Consider the following 24034-nt stretch of genomic DNA (forward strand, 5'->3'; position numbering starts at 1 on the left):
TATTGAAAAAGCTCACTTCCCCCCTTTGAGCCAGCTGCAACAGCAGAGTTGGAACTCATTTCTTGGAAAACGGCCTTCCTTCTAGCCATCACTTCAGCAAGAAGAGTGTCTGAATTACAGGCCTCATGGCAGTGGAACCCTTCATTATCTTCCATGCGGACAGGGTTTCCTTCCTTTATGCCCAAGGTGGTGTCTAGTGTGGCCCTAAATCAGTCCATTCATTTGCCTACTTGTTTCCCTTATCCACAAAACAAAGGGGAACGAATACTGCACTCTCTGGACATGCACAGACAACTTAGATTCTATTTGGACAGGACTAAGCCTCTCAGAAAATCTGAACAGCTGCTAGTTGGCTTTGCTGCAGGGGCAGAGGGGAAGGCCATTTCAAAGCAAACCATTTCCAAATGGATAGCCCATTGCATTCATTTCTGCTACAAACACCATGGAAAACCTACCCCACAGGGGATAAGATCACATTCCACCAGGGCTGCATCTACCTCTGCAGCATTTCCCAGAGGAGTCCCTACCAGGGACATCCTAGAGGCTGCTACCTGGAGCTCTATACATACTTTCACCAAGCATTACCACATGCCTATGTCTTCTAAATCCAGAGCTGGTTTTGTCACTGCAGTCTTGCAGGGCTTGATAGCTGGCCCTAATGCTCTTTAACTTCCTCCTCCCTTCCTTAGCTTTGGGAACCAACCCAAATGTGATGACTGCAACAGTGAAACACGAAGAACATAGTACAGTTGTGTACACTTGCCATAAATGTCGATGTTCGAGTGTATTCTCTTTTGCGGTCCTGGTTACCCTCCCTCCAGCCCCCGACTTCTCTTGGCTCTAACTTTCCTTCTTGTTATGTTTATTTATTTCTTGTGTATTTGCTTTTTGAAGGGGGTGTACCATACCATATAATTGCTTCCTATTGTGGGGGCACTTGATATCTGGGACAAGAAAAACTGATGTAATGGCATTGGCTGCATGTTTTATACCCCTGACGACCTGATGTCATGCAAGAAGCAACAGCATCCAACGCAGAAATCTGAAGACTCTGGTATTCAGGCTGGCTGAGGGCTAGGCAGGCAGATAACCCAAATGTGTTGACTGCAACAATGAATACACTCGAACATATACATTTATGGTACGTGTACACAACTGTACTTTAGGGGTTGCCGCAGCGGATGTCCGCAGATTGATTGGCAGTGGATTCATACGGTGCCGAGTTGCCAGCCCAGTGCCCAACTTTCACAGAACGCACACATGCCTACCCGCATGTCTTTAAAGTTCACCAAGCCACAGGGAGGACATGCAGACTCCGCACAGAAGGAACTCCAGCTAAGAATCGAACCAAACAACCTCTTCTGTGAGACAACAACGCTAACCTGCTGCACCACCTCGGCAGCCAAATGTAGTCATCCAAAAGTCATTTAATGGAATAACCCCAAACCCAAACTGTTTAACTTGCACTGATATCCTCTGCTTCCTCAGAATGGATGGACAGTGCTTTGGATGTAGCTTTTTGTTTTTTTTTTTTTACTAGTGAATGATGGCCTTTGATTGCATTCTAGCTTCTCAATAACACCTGTTTGACATAGCTCTTGCTCACAGATCATATTGTTTTAAAGCATGCATTGCCAGATTGCTGTTTGCATAATTCTGTTGTCATTAGCAGTTGGAAGTTTCTCCTTTCCTTTCTAAGGCAGTTGGATGCTTACCGTAATGACGCCGACAGTACTACTCAGCACAATTAAAATTCTCTAAAACTTCAACTACAGTAATTACTTTTACAACTTCACACCTGGGTTACTTCACAGGTCTGCGTCTACCATTTTTCACCTCTTCACAGTGACTATAAGTATGCAGGAAACATTAAAATGCATCCACACACCAATTCTGAAAGTTGTATACAGTATTATCTGAACTTTTATATTCAGTAATGACCCTAATCAGGTGTATGAAATAAGTGTCGTGTCGGGCTCTCCTTTACCATGTCTCTTAACAAGCAAATTGCACACACAGACTACACAGACCCACTAATTAAGTACATGGGATACTACAGGGTTGTCATTTCGGAATGTGAAGACTGTCATTTACTAATAAAAGCTGGGAAAGTGTCTTGCTCCGTCAGTTTGTGAGGAAGCATTGGGGGCATGCCTAATTTGTGTTGGACACAACATTTTATTCAGCGGTAACTGATATTTAAGTGCTGAGATTTCACCTTGAAAATCTGTATGCATAAATATTATCTTTTGAATGAATGTTTAGGGTAGCAAAATGTCAGTAAAGAATGTAAATCAAAAGAGAAGGCAGATAATAAACAGCAATCTGTCAATAAATAACGTTTGCTTGCACAATAGCTATGTTGTGGTATGGTATTCAGGGGGTAAATATTTCCTGTTGTGCTCCTACATCTTCATGCAAATGTCCTTCAATCTTTCTGTAATCATAAAAATAAGGAGAAAATTCATGGCATCTGTATTTGGCTATTATTTCTCAGAAGTTATCTAATTTGCATGCAGACCCATGCACAGTTAAAACAACCACAAAGAGAAGCATGAAAGGAAATAACCACAGGCAACAATGCCAAGGTTTTATTGCCAAAATGTTAGTGCCTCAACTCTCACAACCTTCAAGAAGTAAATGCACAGTTAAAAGCTGTGGCTGAAATTAGTCAGTCTTAGCTCAAACTACTACACCAATAAACAAATAATTCAATAACTGTTTCTTTCCAAACTCAACCTGCTGTTTATCATACACTTCTAGAGTAAAACAATTTGTTTTTAATTCACTTTGTGTAACACAGCAGGGCTATTCAAATATGCTCTGCTAATACATAAACGGTTTTGTAGTATATTTTTACAAATGATGTCACATTATTGTGAAAGTTAACAGAAACAAGGCATTCTTCCAGATGGAACAACTGAACTACAAAGCAACAGTCTTTCAGACATATTGTACTTAAAATCAGAAGTACTTTTCATTCAGAATTCACAGCTGCCATGTTAGTAGAATAGCAACATGTTCACATGGAATATATGTTCATAGATGGATATTAGGCAAAATCAATCATCGTCTAAATAACTTTGGAAATGAATTAAATATTCTGATTTCATTTCTTCTAGCACATACAGAGTGCTATTCGTACCCTGCTTCTTTGGCACCTTAATGCTTCTTTCTCCCCAAAAGTCCAAGTGACAAAAGACGGCCTACACTCTACTCACAAAGTCTAAAGCAATACTCAAGCATCTACTAGGACAATCTTCTTACATAATCTTCTTGTATAAAAGGTTTACTATTGTCACATCTGCATCTGCCCAATTATATAGGCTCACAAGACCATCAAGAATTTAAAATTAAAAATATGAAACTACAAGTGTCTGGCCAAATAAAAACAGGACGGTTATAAGTTATCCAAGTGATAAACATTCTTACTGGTATTGCAGGCACTAGTGTTTTTCACTTCGTAGGTACTGCTACAGACAGCAAGTAATTCATACGGAAACTTTTATCAACAGTTTGATAATGCCACTTGACACCAGGTTCATAAAATATGCTTCATCTTCCAAAGCATTATAAAGTTCTGGCACGTACTAAAGAAACATTAATTTTATTTATGTATTTATTGCAGTTGGTTTACCAGGATAGTCCATTGGGCCATAAAGAACCCGTTTTCAATGGAGTCATGGGGAGAAAAGCTCCAAAAAAGCAAAAAATATACATGAAACAGTAACAATATAGGTACAGCCAGGTAGTAATGATAGTTATACAAAATGAGAAAGGAAAATATTTAAAATAAAATAGTCCAACTACAACAATTAATACAGATTGAGAAGAACATACAACAATACTACAGCAAATAAAGCAATTAACACAATTTGAGAGGAATCATGCACACTGAGGAAAGGTACAATGTAGTACTAAAGGATGTTGCATAGTGGGGGAAGTAAACTTAAAAGCCTGTCTAGTCCATTCTATGCAATTCTATAGGAAGAGTAGAGAAGAAGCAGGAAGGAGCAGGGGAGGTGAGAAGACAGAGTTAGTTATGTAGGGTGGGAGCAAGAGCATTCCCACTGTCATGTTAGATGTGAGTGAAGAGATTTTTTGAAGGTAGAGTGGTTAATGGTGGTGCGGATGGATGGTGGTAGGGAGTTCCAGTGGCGAGCTAGGCTGAAAGATAGAAGGTTTTTGCCTGGGGGATGTGTAGGTTTATGCACTTCTAGTAGGTTTTGATTGTTTGATCTTAATACTCTATTGGGTAGGTGCATTTTAAAGGCAGATGAGAGGGATGGACAGAGGGAGGGGTTGAGAATAAGCTTATGGGCTAGAGTTAGTTGGGTGTAAGTTAGTTGATTTGGAAGTTCTAGCCATTGAAGTTTCTGGAGGGAGGAACAATAATGGGTGGAGGACTTATGGCTAGTGGCAAATGTTGCGATTTTGTTATAGCAGCAAGAAAGCTGTTTTTTTAACGAGGACTGAAGATTAGTTAGGAGTGGAGCACCATAGAGAAGGGAGGGGATAAGGAAGGAAGTAGAGAGAGTGATTTTAGTGGCAGGAGTGAGGTAGGGATTCTGTCTGTAAAGCATGCCTAGTTTTTGATGTTTTTTTTTTTTATATTTAGTTGTAGGTGGGAGTTAAATTTAAGTTGGTTGTCAATTTGGACCCCAAGTAACTTAGTCTGTGACACTATTTCTAGAGGTGAGTTATTTTGACTAGTGATTGAGAATGTATTCATATCAAAAGGAGTAACTTTAGAAGGAGTAAATATCATTAGTTTGGTCTTGGAAGCATTGAGAGCTAGATGATTACTTGGCATCCATTGCTCAGTGGTAGAGAAGGCATCCTGAGTTAGTTTTTGAAGTATAGTAATAGAAGTGGCAGAACAGATGATTGTTGAATCATCTACATATTGGATGATGTTTGAGAGTGGGATAGATTCGTGGAAATTGTTTATAAATATATTAAAGAGAAGGGGACCCAGTATGGAGCCTTGTGGAACTCCTGTAGGAGTACTAAGAAATGAAGAGGTGGCTTTCTTCCATTTTACTGCTTGGTTTCTGTTAGGTAGCTAGAGAACCAGTTCAAGGAGGAGGGAGATAGATTAAGTTCAGAGAGCTTAGCTAAAAGCAGGCTATGTGATGTAGTATCAAAGGCTTTGGAGAGGTCAAGTAGTAGGGTAGAAACAAATTGGCCAGAATCACGAGCTTTATTTACAATTGCAAGGAAGGAGAGGAGGGCTGTCATGGTGCTATGGTTTGGTCTGAATCCGTGTTGTGTAGGAGTTATAAGGTGATTATCTAGGAGATATGGAAGGAGTTGAAGTTGGACACATTTTTCTAGGATCTTAGAGATAGGGGACAGGAGAGCTAAGGGGCGGAAATTTGTTATATTGTTATTGTTACCACCTTTGTGTAGAGGTATGATAAAGGCCTGTTTCCAGATTTGAGGTACTGTAGATTCTTGTATGGAATGGTTTATTAAGATGCTAATGGTGTAGGCAAGTGATTCTGCAGCTATACTAAGAAAGTAAGAAGGGATATTATCAGGAGCATAGGTACATGGCTTCAATTTTTGAAGGAGTTTCTTTATAGTAGATGTAGGTATGGGTTTTAATGAGAATAGGGGGGAGTCAGGAGAGGGGGAATTAGGGGGTGGTAGAGATGAGGAAGAAGTTTGTGTAGAGGAGGAGGTAGAGGATTTAGTAGATGGGGAATGGGGAGTAGTAGTAGTCAGAGATAGAGTGTGAGTGGGTTTGGGAGAGGGAGTATTGGCGAGTGTGGTGGTGTTGGAGAATGAAGAAGTCAATTTGGAAATAGAGTCAATAAAAAAGGAGTTAAATTGTGTGGGCACAACTAATTCAGGAGCATTTGAGTCTGGGGTGGGAGTATCTGGTTTACTAGGGTGAAGGAGACTGGAGATGCCTTTCCAGAATTTCTGAGGGTTGTTTTTATTATGGTTTTGGAGTGTAGAGAAGTAGTTTTGTCGATCAGATGTGATGAGTTTTTTTACTTTATTTCGAAGCATTTTATAGTCATTGAGGAGCAGTGGTGTCTTATTTTTCTGGTAGCGTGCCCAGACTTTATCTCTATGTCTCATGATAGCAAGAGTATTTTTGGAAAGCCAGGGTGCTGATTTCGTTTTTATTCTCTTTGTCCTTAAGGGAGCCTGGGAGTCTAATAATTTTAAGAATATTGAGTTAAAGTGGGAGACTGCAATGTCTAGTGGTAGTGTTTTTAAACAATTCCAATTAATTGCTTGTAAAGAGTTTGAGAAGGTTGTTGGGTTGAAGTTTTTTTGGTCACGAATAGTAATATAGTTATGGGTTCGTTGTAAGATTGAGGGAAGTCGGTGGGTAAAGATGGGTATGTGGTCACTAAGGGGATCGGGAAGAGTGCCACTGTTGGAGAAATAGTGAGGGTGGGAGACAAGGATCCAATCCAGTATACTTCCACTGGAGAGATTTTTAGCAGGGCGAGTTATGGAACTGATTAGTTGAGAGAAATTGTAGAGGTTGATGTTAACGGAGTTTGTTGGAGACTGAATGCAGGCCCAGTTAATGTTCACGTCTCCTAGGATTATTGTTTCGTTACTAATGTTACTGGAGAGCCAGGAAAGGATGTGTTCAAGTGTAGAAATATTATCCCCAGGGGGGATATAGAGGGATGCAAGACATATGTGTTTGTGATTATTGATTTGTAGAAGATTAAGGAGTAGTAGTTCAGCGTTGTTAAAGTGTGGAATAGGTTTATTATAGGGGGTAACTGTTAGGGAGGATGAGTATAGGAGAGCTACTCCTCCACCTTTTTTGAGGGGCCTATCTTTTCTTATGATGGAGTAGTTTGGAGGAATTATTTCAGAGTCCTTTATATGTGGTTTTAACCAGGTTTCAGAAATAGATAGGATGTTAGGTTTATTGTGTGTGAGCCAAGCATGAAGGTTTGGGACTTTATTTACTATACTTTGGGAGTTTAAGGAAATTAATAACAAGGATTTGTTAATGGTGGTTATGGTGGTAGGGCCTGGGTTGGGATGTATATCACCAGATATGAGAGCAATTATCGGATGAAGGAAGACTTAGTTTAGATGAGATGATAGTAAGGTAATAAGATCAGGTTCTAATGTAAGGCGGAGAAATTTGCTAGTAGTTGTAGGAATGGAGATTGCTGGGGAGGTGTTAAGTTTGTATTGGAAAAGGAGATTTTCTGTGGAGTATAAATGGGGGAGATAGGGGAGTATGAATGAGAGAGGTGAGTTCTGATGGTTGGTTACATGGAAGGATTGTGAGTGGAAGGAAATAGTGGGCTGGGAGAGATAGTGCAGACAGGATAAGATGAGGAGATGGAGTAGTAAAAGGGAGATGAAGGATTGTTTTGAGAGCATGTTGTGAAGAGTTATTAGGAAGAGAGTATATAGTAGGGTATATAATATAAAGGAGATAAAATTTGAATAAAGGAAATAGTAGTTACTGCAATGTAGTATAAGAGTGTGTATGTAGTATAGAGGAGATAAATTATGAATAAGGAAAAAGTAGTTACTACAATGTAGTATAAAGAGTGTGGGGTGTTATATTAGATGTGGAGGAGGTGTGGTTTGGGAGTGGAAATGGAATAGATTGGTTAGGTAGGATGTTGATGGAGTTGAGTGAAGGTTGGTTTTGGCGGGAAAGAAAAGAGGGTGTGTCCAAAGAGTAAGATGCTGATTGGAGTAGAGTGGTAGTGGGTGTGGTTTGAGGAAGGATAAAGGTAGAGATTCCGGGGACGGGTGGGATTTGGGGGCAGGGTAGGGGAGCGGAGTGAGCCCGTAGGGCGAACAGAGCGGGTAGAGCCCAGGAGGGGAGGAGAGGAGCAAGAACTATCAGTGGAGCAGTGTTTGTAAAGGGTAAGTGGTAGAGGGGTAAGAAGAGAGGGCCTAAATAAGGTAGGGAAAGTGGGCAAAAGATATGTTAGAGCTATTGGAACAGAAGAAGAGAGTTAAAGTATAAGTTTGTCAGTGGAGAGGGGAATGTCCTCTAGTGGGAATACTAGGGCTAAGATGTCTAGGAGGAGAAGGAATGCAGAAGTAACTGAGGGAGTTGAAGGGGTATGCGGAGCAAGGGGGTAGAGTTAAGGGGGGTTATGCTGGGGGTTAGGCTGCTGGCATTCCTGACAGGAAGTATCATACAACAGCTAGCAGAGAGAAAAATACAGTAATGACTTAGCAGCAGATGCACATACTTCCTTGGGATTCTTTTAGAAGACTCTTGAGTACCCTTTTCCACAGAAGGGAATTGTAATAACGGAGAGTAAATGATGCTTTAGCAAAAGGGAGTACAGCTTTAGCTAGGTCCAGTTATCCACCCAGGCAAGAACACAGGGGGAGATTCAGGGCAAGAAAGCTGGAGGACAGGGAAAAAAGATTGAGAAAAAACAGTAATTCGTTAGTAGCTAATAAAAAAAACTAACACTTTATCTTATAGTACTGCAGAAAATAGGCAGGTATCAAGTTAGACTAATAAAAATCACAAGTTTACAGTAACAGCAAGGGATAAGGGCAGAGTACATTTATATAGCTAAGGCATTGAGAACACGCAGAATTACTAACAAGTTTTGTGTAGGCAAAAACAGTACAAAAAACTAATAACAAGTAGTCTAACTGGAAATAGAAAAATAGGCAGTACAGGTCAGAATGTCTATGTTCCTCACAACTGCGTTTCCCAAAACACGTGGAAGGTGGCCCTTGCTTGTAAAAGCTGTCGCCAATAAATAAAAGATAGCTCTTGCTAAAAACAAAATAAAATGAATGTACTTGCTAGATTTAAAAAGCATGTAAGAGATTAATCCCCACAGAGTTTGTGAGACCATATGTAGTACCTCATATAGAGTCGACGGTAACTTCAACTTTAAGTATTTATCAATGTTAATGAAAAGCACTTTCTTGGAAGAAGTAATAATAATGTTTTGCTACTAAAAATAGGTCATTTAACTGATTCATTACAGCATATCAATCGCTTAACACTCCTTGACAGGAGGTAGAGATTAACTGGATGCGGTAGCTAAATAAATGTTAGCACTGGCTTAAACAAACTGTCGCTATCGCAAAGGCAGTTAACTGTTACTACTCGCACCTTTATAATATACATGAGCGAGATGCTCCTATACAGTAGACGGTGACCTTAACTGTGCTACGATTCAAGAAGCAGCGTGTACATATACCACAAAAATGGCTAGAGCAACAGCTATTACACACAGTTGAATAAAATTTAGTTAATTAAGGACAGCGTTGCCTGAGAAGGCTGTCGCTAACAAGATAAATTATGAAGTACATAAAATACATGAGCGAAACGCTCCTATACAGTAGACTGTGACCTTAACTGTGCTGCAATTTAAGAAGCAGCATATACATATACCACAAAAATGGCTAGAACAACAGCTATTACACACAGTTGAATAAAATGTAGGTAATTAAGGACAGCGTTTGCCTGAGAAGGCTGTCGCTAACAAGATAAATCATTTAATAGATAAGCTTCACAGCCTTCGTAGTAAAATAGCAATGCACTACTAAATGGCAACTTACTACGGTAGATATGCGAGAGGCTAGCGTTTTAATTTGCAGCAAACGTTATTGCAACAGCAAGAACATGATAAAACAGGGCTAGCCTCTATATTCAGAGGAGAGTTATAAAATATACAGTAGCTCAGTAATACTGATTAAGTAGTAAGAGTTTACAATAAATGCGGTCGCTCAGTGATAACAAGTTTTAACTTACTGGGAACACTCTCGCAACCAAGGATGCACAGCAGCCATGAAGCCCATCAAGAAATGGGCTTCATGAAGCACATCAAGAAATGTGAAAGGTCTGATAATGCATTTTAACCCCAAAAATGTTCTGCATAAAGACATACAAACTTGGAACGCTGTGCAGGTTGCTTTTTCCATCAAAAACTGTGCATTACAGCTGTTTTCCACAACCTGGAAATTATAAAGACATTGTGCTCAATGTTTACAACATATGGAATCTGTAATTTATTGCAAGCAGACTGCCAAATCATTTTACACATTCACTGCTATTGAACAGTAGTATGAGTATGTACTTGGTTTGAAAATGGCAAGTAGGGTCATTGAGATGCATGGTGTTGTAGAGATGTGCATGTAACTCTCTATTTACTCCACACTTGAGTTCAAAAGATAAGGGTTCTGCCAGTCCCAATTCAGTGTATATTACTGGGGACTGCCAGTGCCCTAACTTGCCATGCCAAAATCATTTCAGTAGTGTACAATGAATAGCTCACAAATGTATAAGGCTGAATAATTGGGAGAAGCACTTTTTGTGTAATGAGCTTTACAGCAAGGCAGAAGCTCCACCCTAATGTGGGACTAGTAGTAGCTAATGCTAAACCAGATGGCCTGCATTCCCGAATTTCAGTTCCATATGTAGGTGGAGCTGTACTGCTGGTATCAGGACTCGTGATGGGCTTCATGCCTGCATTAACCGACTCTGCCTTACAGATGGAGCTCCTGTGCAGCATCAGTATGTCAGACCTAGTGTTGCAGGAAAGCTCTCTGCCTGCAATTCTAGGTTTGACATACAGATGGAGCTGCTGCATCAGAGAACTTCATTTGTATATGACAACTCCACTGAGTCCTCGGGTAAGTTGCCTGCAATACTAGGTTTGACATACAGATGGAGCTGCTGCATCAAAGAACTTCATGTGTATATGACAACTCCACTGAGTCCTCGGGTAAATTCAGGTAAATTCTGAGTGTTGTAACCCAGCTCAGTGGCTTAGATGGATAGATCCTTAACTACAAACTGGATGATTCACATTTGAATGGCATCCTAACTGGTTTGTAATGTATTTATGCATAACTCTATCATGCTGTACCATTTAGCAAACATTTTTTAGAAATGGAGTATTGTGATCGAGTTACTAGGTTGCTCATTTGCAGAAATACACTTGATGCAACATCTGCTTATCTACCTTACCCGAAATTGTCTAATTCTGAGTCTGAACGCATGCGGCAGTGAAATTACTGGGGTGTGCATGTTCTTCAGTAATGACTGTATTTGAAATGTTTAACTAGCTGTAGTATATTTAGATGCACTTGCATACATTTCAAACAGTCGGTTGTCAAACTGTGAGACTTTTAACTTGACTGCCGAAGGCTCTGTGTTCACGCACTTTATATATTTGTATACCTCTTACAGAAAAGGACTGAAACTAAATACGAGCTATATAAATTATATAGAAAATGAGACTAGTCTCAGAAAACCAAACTATACTAGAATATGTGTTCCTGGAAATCTCAGGTTCTTTTTGACACTTTGACAGTGGATATTTTGCAGTGACAAATCATTAACACTATGCAACTCAAACATGGCCGGCCTTAGGCATAGGCCAACTAGGCGGCCGCCTAGGGCGCTGCTCTAGTAGGGGCACTTTTCCAGTATTTATTTGGTGTAAGTAGACTAGGATGGGGGCACCAGATGGTGTGGTGGGGGGCGCCGTGGAGCCCTTTTGCCTCGGGCACCAGTTGACCTAAGGCCGCTCCTCAAAACATGCCCATTGAAATATTGCAACACTCAGAGGTTATTATCCAAGTAACATGCTCGGATATTAGTTCGACTAACTAGTTTTCTAAGACTAAAATAATCAGTCTCTTTGTATATTTTATTCTTTAACTACATATTGTGAACAAGGAACAGAACCGTAGCTCGCAGACACCTTTCTGTTTAAATTTTGTCGAGAGCTGTGTGGATCCAAGCACACTTTGCTGTGTACAAACTCAGGAAGAACTCAAGACACTAGTGTTCATGTAAAAATAAGCTTCACTCTAGCAGTATACCTTTAAAAATGTGCCCTGAATTGGTTATGCCTATGCACCTTCAACAGCTGAGGGGGGAACCATCTCTGATATGTTCCTTTGAGTTTTTGTACTACACATCCTGTGTGTAGGCACTTATATATGCACACACATTTTCAGTGGAGGCCCGGGGAGAAAAGCTCCACATTACATGCAGGTAAATCAAACATATAATTATATAAAAACAAATGTAGAATTAAATAATGAGATGTAGCAAATTAGAAATGCAAAAAAGAAAAAAAAACACTTCATGACATACATACATAGTTGATTAGAGAGCCATTTGCACAGCATATAGTTGAATTGAGGCAGCAGAAATAGTATGAACAAAATGCCAGATACTATCAAATTGTAACTCTTATGTTAATAGCATATAGTTGAACTGAGGCAGCAGAAATAATATGAACAAAATGCCAAATACTGTCAAATTGAAGTGTAGGCAGAGAAAGGGAGATGTGCAGTGGAGAGGCAATTATTTAGTAGCAAAAGTGGAGTATACACATGGTAGAGATGATTATATTAGTTAGTTAGCATCACCTCTTAGTATCAACCATATATGTAGGTAGAAAAGAAATATATTCCCAGATATGGAGAGAGAGTATAGATAGGAAGCTATTATACAGTATTTACATTGTATACATTCAAGGTTTTGATGTTATATTACTTTAGATTCAGCGAGAGGCAGCTGTAGAGGAAAAACAGCACGGTGTAGGGGAATATGTACAAGTACATGTATAAGAGACTGTGGCAGGATTAGGCAGGTAGAGTGCAGTTACATTTCCATTTGTGGGAGAGGTAGAAATGGAGCTGGGATTTGAAGTGTTCAAAGTTTTTAGAGATTCGTAGTGAGTTCCATTTTTTGGCTAAGGAAAAGGATAGGAGAAACTGGCCAGCCGGATGTTTTGGTTTGTATACAGTAAGTAGATTTTGATGAGCAGATCTTAGGGGTCTGTGAGGTGTGTAAAATGGTAGGATATTTGTTAGAGCAGGGCAAGCAGTGGGTTTAAAGATTAATTTGTGGACTGTAGTGAGTTGGAGGTAGTCAAGGTGGTTAGGAAGCTCTAGCCAGTTTAGCATGTGGACAGAGGTACAGTGGTGGGAGGAGTGGTTAGATTTAGTAGCGAATTTAGATATATGTGTATGTGTATGTGTGTATATATATATATATATATATATATATATATATATATATATATATATATATATATATATGTGTGTATATATATATGTGTGTGTGTGTGTATATATATATATATATATATATATATATATATATATATATATATATATATATATATATATTTATATATATGTGTGTATATATATATATATGTATATATATATATATATATATATATATATATATATATATATATATATATGTGTGTGTGTGTGTGTAAACGCATGTGCTCACCCTCGTCACACAGTCAGTAAAGCCATGAAAAAATGAAAAAAATAAGAAATGCTATTGTGACTGGTAAGAAAAAATAACTGTCAACACACTGTCAAGCACAGTCATGTATTGGCTACCGTTACTGTACCATTAGCAGCGATTTAAGCAGTGTACTTTAGGATTTGTGTGTGTCACTTGCCGTGCTGTCATAAGCCAGTGCGAAGTTGGAAGCAGAAGATAATGTAGAATAAAGTGTAACAACTTAGTACTGTTTGTATACACACAGTACACACCATCACTAATAGTTACGAATCCATGCTTTGAAATATTTTGGGCAGTATGATTTTTTTCTTTTAGTATAAAGGTTCTATTATAACTGAAATACATGATGTGGAGATGTGACTCATGAGGTTATGACAGCTGAAGGGTAAGAAGTCATCGGTGATGTCCTGCAGAGTCACGGGCGATTGAGAAGTAGGTGCTTAGATAGACTGGTATGACTGACCTGGAGCTTCAATATAGAACTAAAAGTTGCACCACCCCCTTTTGGGATTTTTTCCAGATGTCAAGAAAGTGACCTTTTTAATTGAAAACATGAAACTTTTCATGGCACGTACTGCACTCAGCCAGTGGGAAATGCGTATTTCCCCATTTTCCCCATTGTAGAAGTTTTAGCTGCTTCTGTTGTGTATTGTGTTTCGGATAAAGGTAATATTTTGGCATTATACGGTGTTTAAAATAAATAGCTTTTTTTCTAAATATCAACTTGTTTGGTGGGGGGCTTTACTGTCTCTAATTAGGATTATTCGATTATCAAGTATTCCGTGGCATATTATGTATTGGTACAACATCAGCCTCAGATAGTTTTATTTTATTTTTACAGATTGATGAACGGTTAAATCCCAAAGATCGTCAATCGTTTTATTTTGAAGTCTTCTGTGGTGTTTTATCATGTTGTTGAGCAGTTTCCTACTTGGAAATCAAGCATCCATTCGCTCAGTTTTCTTATTTGAGTTTAATTCGTATCTCTCAACTGTCCAGGTTTTTGCCTGGTCTTGTAAGTCTGTTTGTCTTAAAATCTTTGGTTTTCTGGCAAATCACTAAGGACTGAAGTCACTAAAAATTATGAGACTTTTGAGTTTCAAATTTTGAACCCTTCAGAAAATGCAAAATCTATTATAACAGCAATATTTAAAATCTGACCCTATTTTGTCACTTTGTCCCACCATTATTTTTGACTAAATTAGTTACTGATTTGTGCTAAAAGGTTGAGAGGTATGGCATAATAAAACACATCTGACCGCATTTTAATGCTTGAACTTCTTGCATTTTTTTTATCCCGAACTGTTGTTTACCTGTTGTAAGACAAGTATACTCTGCTCACTCAGATCCTTCTCCGGACTAGTTTTTACACCTACTGCTTACTACCAAAGGCTTAAAGTTCCAGTGCTCTGTGAAAAGAGTAAATTGTTTTGGCACACGTATTTTGCACTGCGTTGAGAAGTCAGTCTGACTGTTAGATATGTTTGCTTTCACAAGAACAGAAACAGATAAACGGAGCATAATTATTTATGTATAATTCCAATCGTTACTGTTTGTAAACTACTGGATTACAGGAATCCTACTGATTTTATAGCACTATGCTTATAGTAATAGTATCGTGTCTTTCTCCCTTGTTTTCTGAGAAGTGGAGTTTTAACACCATGGAAATGCACTGGAAGCAAGCAAGACCCATTTCAAATTTTGGAGCTTGTAGACCGAATATAGTGATTAACAATTTACATAACATACACTTAATCCCGGAGATATGATGTCAAAAGTCGAAAGAACTACAATACCTCAAAGCGAGATCACTCCAGTAGCAGTAGTTAATGCACTTTGTCCAGCTAGTATATTATACAATAAAATATCTCTATTTTAAAATTGATCGTCTTCCGACAACAGCTAACTCAACGATTTACTGACAGCTCTCACCAACGTGCCAAAATTACAAGGGAAGATGCAGTTGGAGGAGGACAGTTATAAATGTTATTAAAATAAATCATCTGACTGCAGTCTCCATCACATCTCCACATCTCCGATGTATTTGGCGCGTAAATCTGGTAAGATGCACCTGATTTTCCAAAAAAAAAAGTTGAAAAAGGGGCTGGCACACACCCCTGTGCCCATGCCAGTCCGCCACTGATTGTACTAAGCATAAATATACTGAAAATAAGCATGTTGGGGAGTATTAAAGTAGCAGAACAAATGGATTTAAAAGATCCACAATCGAATGAGGGAAATGAGAGCTCATTAGATAGTCCACATTTTGAATATGAAAAGTTTCATTAGGCCAAAGAAAGTTGCAACAGCAAGGAAGGGGGTGGTGAGGATGACTGTCATAAGAAGACAGATTTGCATGATTATATCAACGATAGAGGAGGGATGGTGAATCCAAGCACGTGTACCTAATGATCGTTTTTGGGAACGTGATGAAAAGGCTCCATAAGAGCAGTCTTAAGAGCCTGGTGCTAATACTGTTTTGCAGGGAAAAGAGTCTTGTCTGGTATTTTATTACATAGTGTCAATTTGCTCCCTGATGCTGCCTACAGAAGGCATTCTGCTTAAGCACTTGTACTTAAAGCAACTTACAAGTGTTCTGCACATTCTTTAATCCTCTATCTACAACAGAAGACAGCCAAAAGTAATTGTACTTGAGTATGTACTCGGGCCAGGAGGTAGAAAAGCTCCTTTGAGTACTGGTTCCCAGACTTTTCGTGTTTGCATTTATTTATGTAAATGTGTGTGCCCAGATATGTTTTCTTATCAGTTTAACTCTGTTTTTGCCCCTGAATTTTTATGAACTTATGTAGTTTCATTGTCAGAGCCAGGATTTGATGTTCCCAGGTACCATTTTAAATTTTGCCTTTGAAATTATTTGATTTTTCTAATGTACTCAATTTGTCAGTCCGTCTTCTTACCTTGCTTGTGAGAATCTGGCCTGTGTACATAGTCTGATTGCATAGCAATTGAGCAGTAGATTTATTCATAGTAATTATAAAGTTTGGAAGACCGGGACAAAAAAAACATTTTATTTCTCAAAATGTAGTTAACCTTTTAATCATGTGATATCTAGTATCCGGATTGTGACACTCAGAATGTAGTGTGTGTGTGTGTGTGTGTGTGTGTGTGTGAGAGACTGCAGGCATGTCTGGAATCCTTTGAACCCATCCTCCACACCTTCATGGAGTACTGTTCTGCTGTCCAGGAGATACTTGTGAGCTGACCCCACTGTGCTGTGTGTCTGGTTCCGTTGATACTTTATACATGTACTTCATATTACAGCTTAGTCTGGGATTGGGAACTCCAGTGGCTGCATGAATCTGTCTTTGTTTTGAGTCACTAGTGTTTGTGGCCACAGCTTATACTCTTGACTACTGAACTGGCAATTGACTCCCCTGGTGTTGTCTTGTTGGGAGCTAGCGTTTTATATTTTGAGAATTAAGATTCAGAAGCAAACGCTTTATCTCACTGCATTCTCGTTTTCTTTCAGGGACTCAGCAATGCCAGACTTTTTCTGGAAAATCTAATCAAGTAAGTCGTAAGAACCATTTATGTGAGTATTTTATCACACTTACATATTCAGTGTAGTAAAACATGTACGTTGGAAATAAACTGAAACTAAGTTTGCCAAAATAGTTTCAGAGGTTAATTGCTTGCTAGAATGGCATCCAGAGGTTTTGGATTCAGTTTGTAAGTTTCACTTAGCAAATGGGGGGACTGTTGGCTATTTAATGCCCACATAGCAGCTCCTTTAATGCGGAAGTGACTCTGTCTGGTCTTAATCTGCCATTTATGACTCAGTGGTGCTTCTGTGAGTATGTGATGCTGTGGCATAGCATTACAACATTCATTTTATAAGGGCTTAGTTTTATTTTTTGTAGGTCATTGAAAGGTCCTTGACTTCATGACAGTTTGTGAAAGTTTACATGTAGAAGATTGACTATATGGATAGGCTCTGGAATCAGATTGTTTTATGGCATTCCTCCAACCACAGCATAAGCAGTAGTAATGTAATCAGTTTAGAACATAATGCAAGTATAAAAAATATGAAACCTTTAGAGATGACAAGAAAACAATGAAAAGACTGGTATTAGTTCAGAAAAAGAGGCAGTTTAATCCTTCAGAATGACTGACAGCCCCCCACCCCCCAAATGCACACATCCCTCTAAATCTGTCCCAGAAACTAGCTCTCAATGTTCCCCTTTTCCAACAGATTCTGTCACTCTTGGGTTGATAAACATGGTTCAGGAGGGTTACAGTCAGTACTGGATACATGCACTTAATTTCAGAGGAATTCCTCCCCATCCTCCAGTTTTTCCCCTTATCTTACTCAACACTTAAAACCTGGGAATCCTGGGACCAATGCCATTAGATCAAAGTGGAAAAGGCTTCTTCTGCAAAATGTTTCTGGTTCCAAAGAAAGTTTTCATGGAGCCCATTTCTAGGTTTCTGCTTTACTAACCTGTTTGTGAAAATACCAACATTCAGAATGTTGACCCTTCATAGTATTATCTTTCAGCCTTTTTTCAGTTTTATTGGGAAATGTCTCGGATTGTGTCTGGGTCACTGTCAGCATTTTTGCATTTTCTTTGGGTATCTACAGCTCCAAGGGTATTTACTAAGTGTCTAGCTCTAATGATAGCTTATTGTAGACTGCAAAGCTTTCTCGTGTTTCCTTATTTAGACAACTTTCATTTTGCAGAGTCTTTTCCCAGATGTCAAAAATCCTTAACTTGGGATCTGATGTCAGTTTTCATTCATCCCTCAACTAATGGGTTTGGATCTGATCATTGGATTCGACTTGGCCGTTATACTAGCTCGTGGCTTCCAAAAACTCTCAAGCTCCTTCCCTACTCATAATGCACCAATCCCTAACATCCCTCACATCTCGTTTGCTGCTTTCGCGTCTAGACGTGGTCGCCTTTAGTGCTCGAGTGTAAAGAGGGAGAGGAGTCTTTATTTCTTACCTGAAAAATTAAGATCAAGTAGTTTTAAGTTACTACTGCTGATATTCATATACATCATAGACTTTTGAGTGTACCTTTTTCCTGCCATTGTTGGTAGGCCTCGCCTTCCTTCCCTATACCTTTTGCACTCTGTGTATACCTTTTAGTTACCATAGGTGGTATTCTTCTCACCCTCTTTACAAGATAATTGTACATCTTCACTTACTATTGTTGGTGTTTAGCTTTTTCTCTTTTTTTTCTAGTTTAAAAAAAGTTTAGTGAACTTGTTGCAATTTTTCTGTTTTTAGAATTCCAAAATAGCAAGGTTTGAAAATGTGGTAGGTGTGGGCACAAGTTGCCTTGTTCCGATGCCCATGGTCTTTGTGTGTATTGCTTAGGCCTGGCTCATTTACAACAGGGTTGCAGTATCTGTTCTAGGTTTAACCCCCGAGCCCTGGCTGACAGGAAAAAAAAAATTATTTTCAAAGGCTTGCTGCTGGCTTAGTACTTTGAAGTCATTACTTGGGCTTAATCCCCAAACACAAAACTAGAGACCCTACGAAAAGGTCTAAACCTTAAAAAGAGAAATTTGATCCAAAATTGCTCACCCACGTCTGATCCTACACCTTCTGATCCAAAACACTTGGGGAGGACAAGTTATTCTCTTGTATCTGGATCCAGTCCCATCCAGAGTGCCTCCTCCCTTTTTAGAGAGGCACTCCAAATCTTCATCCCTAGCATCTTCTCGTTCCTCCAGGAGTCTCACAAAAGCAGATGTGGAGAGGATGATGAAATTCTTCACGTTGCAAATTCAGATGGGAGTTCTCGTGTTTGTGCCCCCTTCGGGTCAGGAAATCCAGTCATCTTCTACTCCATCCACTACAGCTGCTTCTCTAATCCAACTTGTGTTTCAGTCCTCAGATCCAAGTATTCCGGTTCCATCTGGTTTGGCTCCGAAGAAAGCACTTCAAATCTGAATACTGCTCTGAGTGCACTGGCTCCAACATCCTCTGAGCAAGATGAACGTCTGAGCCAAAGCATCCCTTTCAGATCTAGGAGGTTGAGTCAACTCTGAGGTTTTTGGAGCCATCTCTTCCTCGCGGAGCCTGAGCACTGGACAGCTCGGCTCTGACTTCCACCTCGGGTATGTTGTTCTTGGAGAGGAGGGAGATGATGGGCCAGAAGCTTGCTTTCTTGACTCTATCTTCCTTCTGTTCAGAGTGATCTGTCTTTTAGGTTGTGAAGAGAGTGTTCTCTGCTCTGGCAGGACAGATGAGTCCCCCCCCCACTTTGAATCCACCCTCTGCTTCTCAGATGATTTTGTACAGTGAGACTCAACATTCTACTCACAGGGACAGCCAGCTCAAAGCTTCCAGACTACCCAGCAGATTATCCTAATCTCTTCTAATACTTCAACCAGCCACTCCACAGATGGTTCCCTAGGAAGAGAAAGTGCAAAAGGAGGTACTTGAACTTTCCTCAAGATTCGGTCACTGAGGATACTGATTGCAATGAAAGAGAGGGGTCCCCAAAATCATTACCTAATGTCTCATTTGGAGACATTCTTGAAATCTTTAAGTAGAAGTGTGGCTGGTCTTCCCAGGACCCTTCACTGTCATTTGGAGGCCTTTGGAGCTGGCCCGTCTACCTCCTGGGTTACACTGCTCGCGGTTGAACTCATTGTTATGGTCTCTAGGCAGGTGTGTAAGGAACTTGATACAGTTGAGCCAATCCCCAAGAGACCAGATCGGATTCTGGCTGCACGAGTAGAAAGGAAATTTTGGGGTAAAGGAGTGCCAGTAGATGCCACAGTCATGGCAGCAGCTACAAAAAAGGAACTTGCGGAACAGAATTCCACTGTCCATCCTTCTAACAGAGAGTCTAGGATGATTGACAGATTTGCAAAGCGTATTTATACTTCAATGACTCTTGTGCTCAGATCACTGAACTATCTGTCACATTTTACTAGACTTCAGAGAGACTTGATTAAAGAGCTATCGAAATCTCTTTCTGGAGCCAAAGTGGCTGAGGCTTAATCTCTCAGTTGGCTACCTACAAGCTGTATCTAATTCATCCATGAGGCTTATCTCGCATGCTGCAAAAGGCACCTCAAGGGCCCCGGATTCAGGTATTTCCATCAGGAGGCATGCTTGGCTGTGCCTGTGATTTTTGTGGCGCCCTTTAAGTACTTGTTTTTTAATGCTCCTTTTGACAGCACTTCTTTGATTGGCCCCACAGTGAAGGACACACTGTCCATGTGTGAGAAAGATGGAAAGACTCCCTCTGCAGTCAGCATATGTTTTTCAACTCCTCAAAGGACCTTATCCAGGAATCAATGGGGAGGTTGAAAAATGTGGTTCAGAGAGTCCCAGGGTCCTTTCCAGGACACATGTGGAGATAAGTTTCCCCAGAGGCAGAGGAGAGAGCTATAATGGAAGGTGACACCCCCCGCCCGGCAGAAGAGGCCCACAAAACAAGGGGTCTAGAGATTCCTTTTCTGACCAACCCTTTCAGATGTCCTGAAAGGAGGCCCAATTGCCCACCCCTGGAGGCAGCTGGGTGTCACTTATCTCTGCATCAGAGAGCCTGGTTAGATATAACAAAAGACATTTGGGTGTAGAGAATTATTTCCAGAGGTTATACAATTCCCTTTTCACTACTTCCTCCATTGTTAAGGAACTTTCCTGATGTTCCACCCAGTCAAAGGAAGGCAGCAGCACTAGAAATCCAAAAACTGCTAGTCATCCAAGAGGTTCCACCAGACCAAATAGAATGTAGAACTTAGTCAAGATTCTTTAGTGCCAAAGAAAACCAGGGACTGGAGACCAGTTTTGAATCTCAGTGTACTGAACAAGTAAGTTCAAAGCACAGAGTTTCATATGGTCACGGTTTAATCCATTCTGCCCTTTCTGGGCAAGGACAACTGGATGTGCTCGATAAACCTTCTGGATGTGTAGTATCACATAAAGATGAACAGAGGATGCAGAAGGTACTTATCCTTCCGGCTGGCAGCCAGTCAGTTCAGAGCATTGCCCTTTGGCCTCACCACAGCCCCCAGGGTGTTTACCAAGTGCTTGGCAGTGGTAGTAGCTCACTTGAGACTGCAGGGACTCCATGTGTTTCCATATCTAGATGACTAGCTCATTACCACTCCGACCATTGACTGATAGAAGCATACGATCAGTTTGTTTACATCTCAGAATAACCATAAATGATGACAAATCTCACTTAGAACCAACACAAACAGAGTTCATAAGGGCTGTGTTCAGCATGGTACATCTATGGTAGCTTTGCTTCCTCTTTCAAGAGTACAGATGAAAAAATGCAGGTCAGGAAAGTAATTTGCAGTATCAGAATTTCAGCCCGGTTGATTCTACAAGCCCTGTGATCAGTGTCAGCGGCACTAATTTTAATTCCTTTAGTGAGATTCCACATAAGTTTTGTAAAGGATGCTAGCAATACAGTGGTCAGTGCTTTCTCAACCTATGTCAGCGAAGATAAGAATCATTCAAGTATGCAGAAATTATCTTTGCTGGTGGATGCAGTTGCAACAGGCACTACAAGGCTGTCCTTTCATCCTCCCTCAGCCCAAAGGCCATAGTGACCACGGACACTTTCCAGATTTGGGGGGGGGTGGATTTTATGGGGAAAACGGTCCAAGGCATTTTGTCCCTGGAAGAGGCCAACTTGCATATCAGTGTTTTGGAGATGAGAGTGGTGCTTTGGCACTGCAGGCAGTCCAAGACAACACTCCCTCTCGAAATGATTGTAGTCCAGACAGACAACATGCCAGTAGTTTGGCACATGAACAAACAAGGGGGAACCAGATCTTATCTCCTCTATTGAGAAGCCATCAGAGTGTGGTAATGGGCGATATCTTCCATGTGCTTTCTAATAGCAATTCATATTCCGAGGGAAGTTCATCTTGATAGCAGACAAACTGAAGAGGTCCATCTTATTACCTCACTAGTGGGCTGTCTACGGCTAAGTGTCTGATATGATTTTTAGTTAGTGGGGCCAGCCTTGCTTCCGTCTTTTTTGCATCTCCCCTAAACAAGTGCAGCAGCTTTTTTGTCCTTATCCCCCCACAGTGAGAATCACCAAAGGATGCTGTACTCCATGATTGGCCCCCCCCAGTCTTGTTTGCTTACCCTCCAACCCCCCCTAATTCTCAAATTCCCACAGAAAGCAGTCCAGTTGAAGAGCAAAGTCATCCTCATTGAGCCTTACTAGCTTTGGCAGATTTGGTTTCCCTTCCTCTGGTCTCATCAACAGTGTACACCTTGGATTTTGGATCCAATTCTGGACGTTCTTCCACCCAACAGGCATGGGTCACCTGGATATCTCAGGCCTCAAACTAACAGTGTGGTTTCTCCAATTCCTTTAATACCCAGACAACCAGTGATCTCTTTCCCTGTCCATTCCATACTTTTATCTTCCCATAAATGTTCTACTAGGAAATTCTACATGAGTAAATGGAAAAGGTTTGTTTGCTGGGTAGAGTAAAATCAAACTTGACCCCTTCTCAGTTCCATTTCAGTCACTTCTGGAATTTTTGCGAGTCTATTTAATGGAAGTGCTAGTTCATCAACTGTAAAATCCAACTTGCAGCAATCTCTCATGTTGGATTTCAAAATTCTTCACTGACTTCTTCTAAGCAAAGCCTTTTTTGAGAGGCGCTTGCTTGCTAAGACTGCACTCCACCATGGGATTTAAATCTGGTACTGCAAGCCTTATTTCAGTCTCCTTTTGAACTGACAGCTAAATAATGTGGTCTTAGAATTTTCCAGGTCAGGAATTTTTTGTCTAGTTCCAATTACATCTGCTAGAATAATTCCACAACTTCAGGCATTATCTTCTAAGCCTCCATATTTGATTTTTCATAAGGATAGGGTCACTTTACCTACCAATGCTTCCCTTCTTTTTAAGGTGTGTTAGAATCCAACATCAGCCAATCCATTAACTTGCCAGTATTCTTTCCAAAATGTTCAAATAGAGTAATATGTGCTGCACTTAATTGGATGTTCATAGACAATTTCATTTCTAACTGCAGAGAACAAGAGAGATTAGAAAGACAAATCAGCTGTTTATCTCCTTTGCACATACTAAGTTGGGCAAATCAGTTACAAAAGTAACTCTAGCAAGATGGTTGACAGATTGCATTTCATTTGTCTAAGTTGAATCTTCCCTTACCAAAACCTTTAAAGCCTCATTCAACTAGATCTATGGCAACTTCTGTGTTCCAGTCCAGAGTTTCTATGGATGATATATGTGCAGCTGTATCTTGGTCAAACCCTCATACTTTTATCACTCATTACAAAGTAGATCTGGTCTTGAGGGAAAAGAAGCCTTTGGCTCAGCCGTACTGAGGAATATCCTTCTGTAGAGTCCACCCAGAATTTTTGGTAGCTGGGGAACTCTGCCCTATTAGTTGAGAAATGAATGAAAAATGGCAACATGAGATAAAGAAGTTATGTAATCACCATAGTGTTCCATCTGTGTTGTCCACTTTCATTCTTCAACTGCCCACCCACCAACCCCCATCCTTTTTAATGACGGACTTCTGGAGGAACGAGAGGTTTCAAGGACACTACTGTGTTGAGTTCCAGATGTGGCATATTATAATAATTTTCCTGTCAAGCAGCAAACAGGATGTGAGGGATCTTTGGGATTAGTGCATTATGGGTAGGGAATGAGCTTGAAAGTTTTTGGAGGCCATGAGCTAGTGTAATGGCCGAGATGGATCTGAGGATTGGATGCAAACCCATTAGTTGAGGAAGAATGAAAACTGACAACGCAGATGGAAGACTATGGT

The 24034-nt window shown here is 40.2% G+C and overlaps 1 protein-coding gene across 1 annotated transcript in view; it reads left to right on the forward strand.

The window, feature by feature from the left end:
- Nucleotides 1-24034, forward strand: part of DGAT1 (diacylglycerol O-acyltransferase 1) — a gene marked incomplete in the record, with an annotated part of 1335127 nt that overhangs the window by 454165 nt on the left and 856928 nt on the right. Inside the window, 1 exon segment of the mRNA XM_044067713.1 lies at nucleotides 16764-16804. Within this exon segment, the coding sequence (XP_043923648.1) occupies nucleotides 16764-16804 (41 nt within the window).

The sequence above is a fragment of the Protopterus annectens genome, chromosome 3.part1, assembly GCF_019279795.1.
Source record: "Protopterus annectens isolate FY-2018-M chromosome 3.part1, PAN1.0, whole genome shotgun sequence".
NCBI classification, from domain to species: domain Eukaryota; kingdom Metazoa; phylum Chordata; order Ceratodontiformes; family Protopteridae; genus Protopterus; species Protopterus annectens.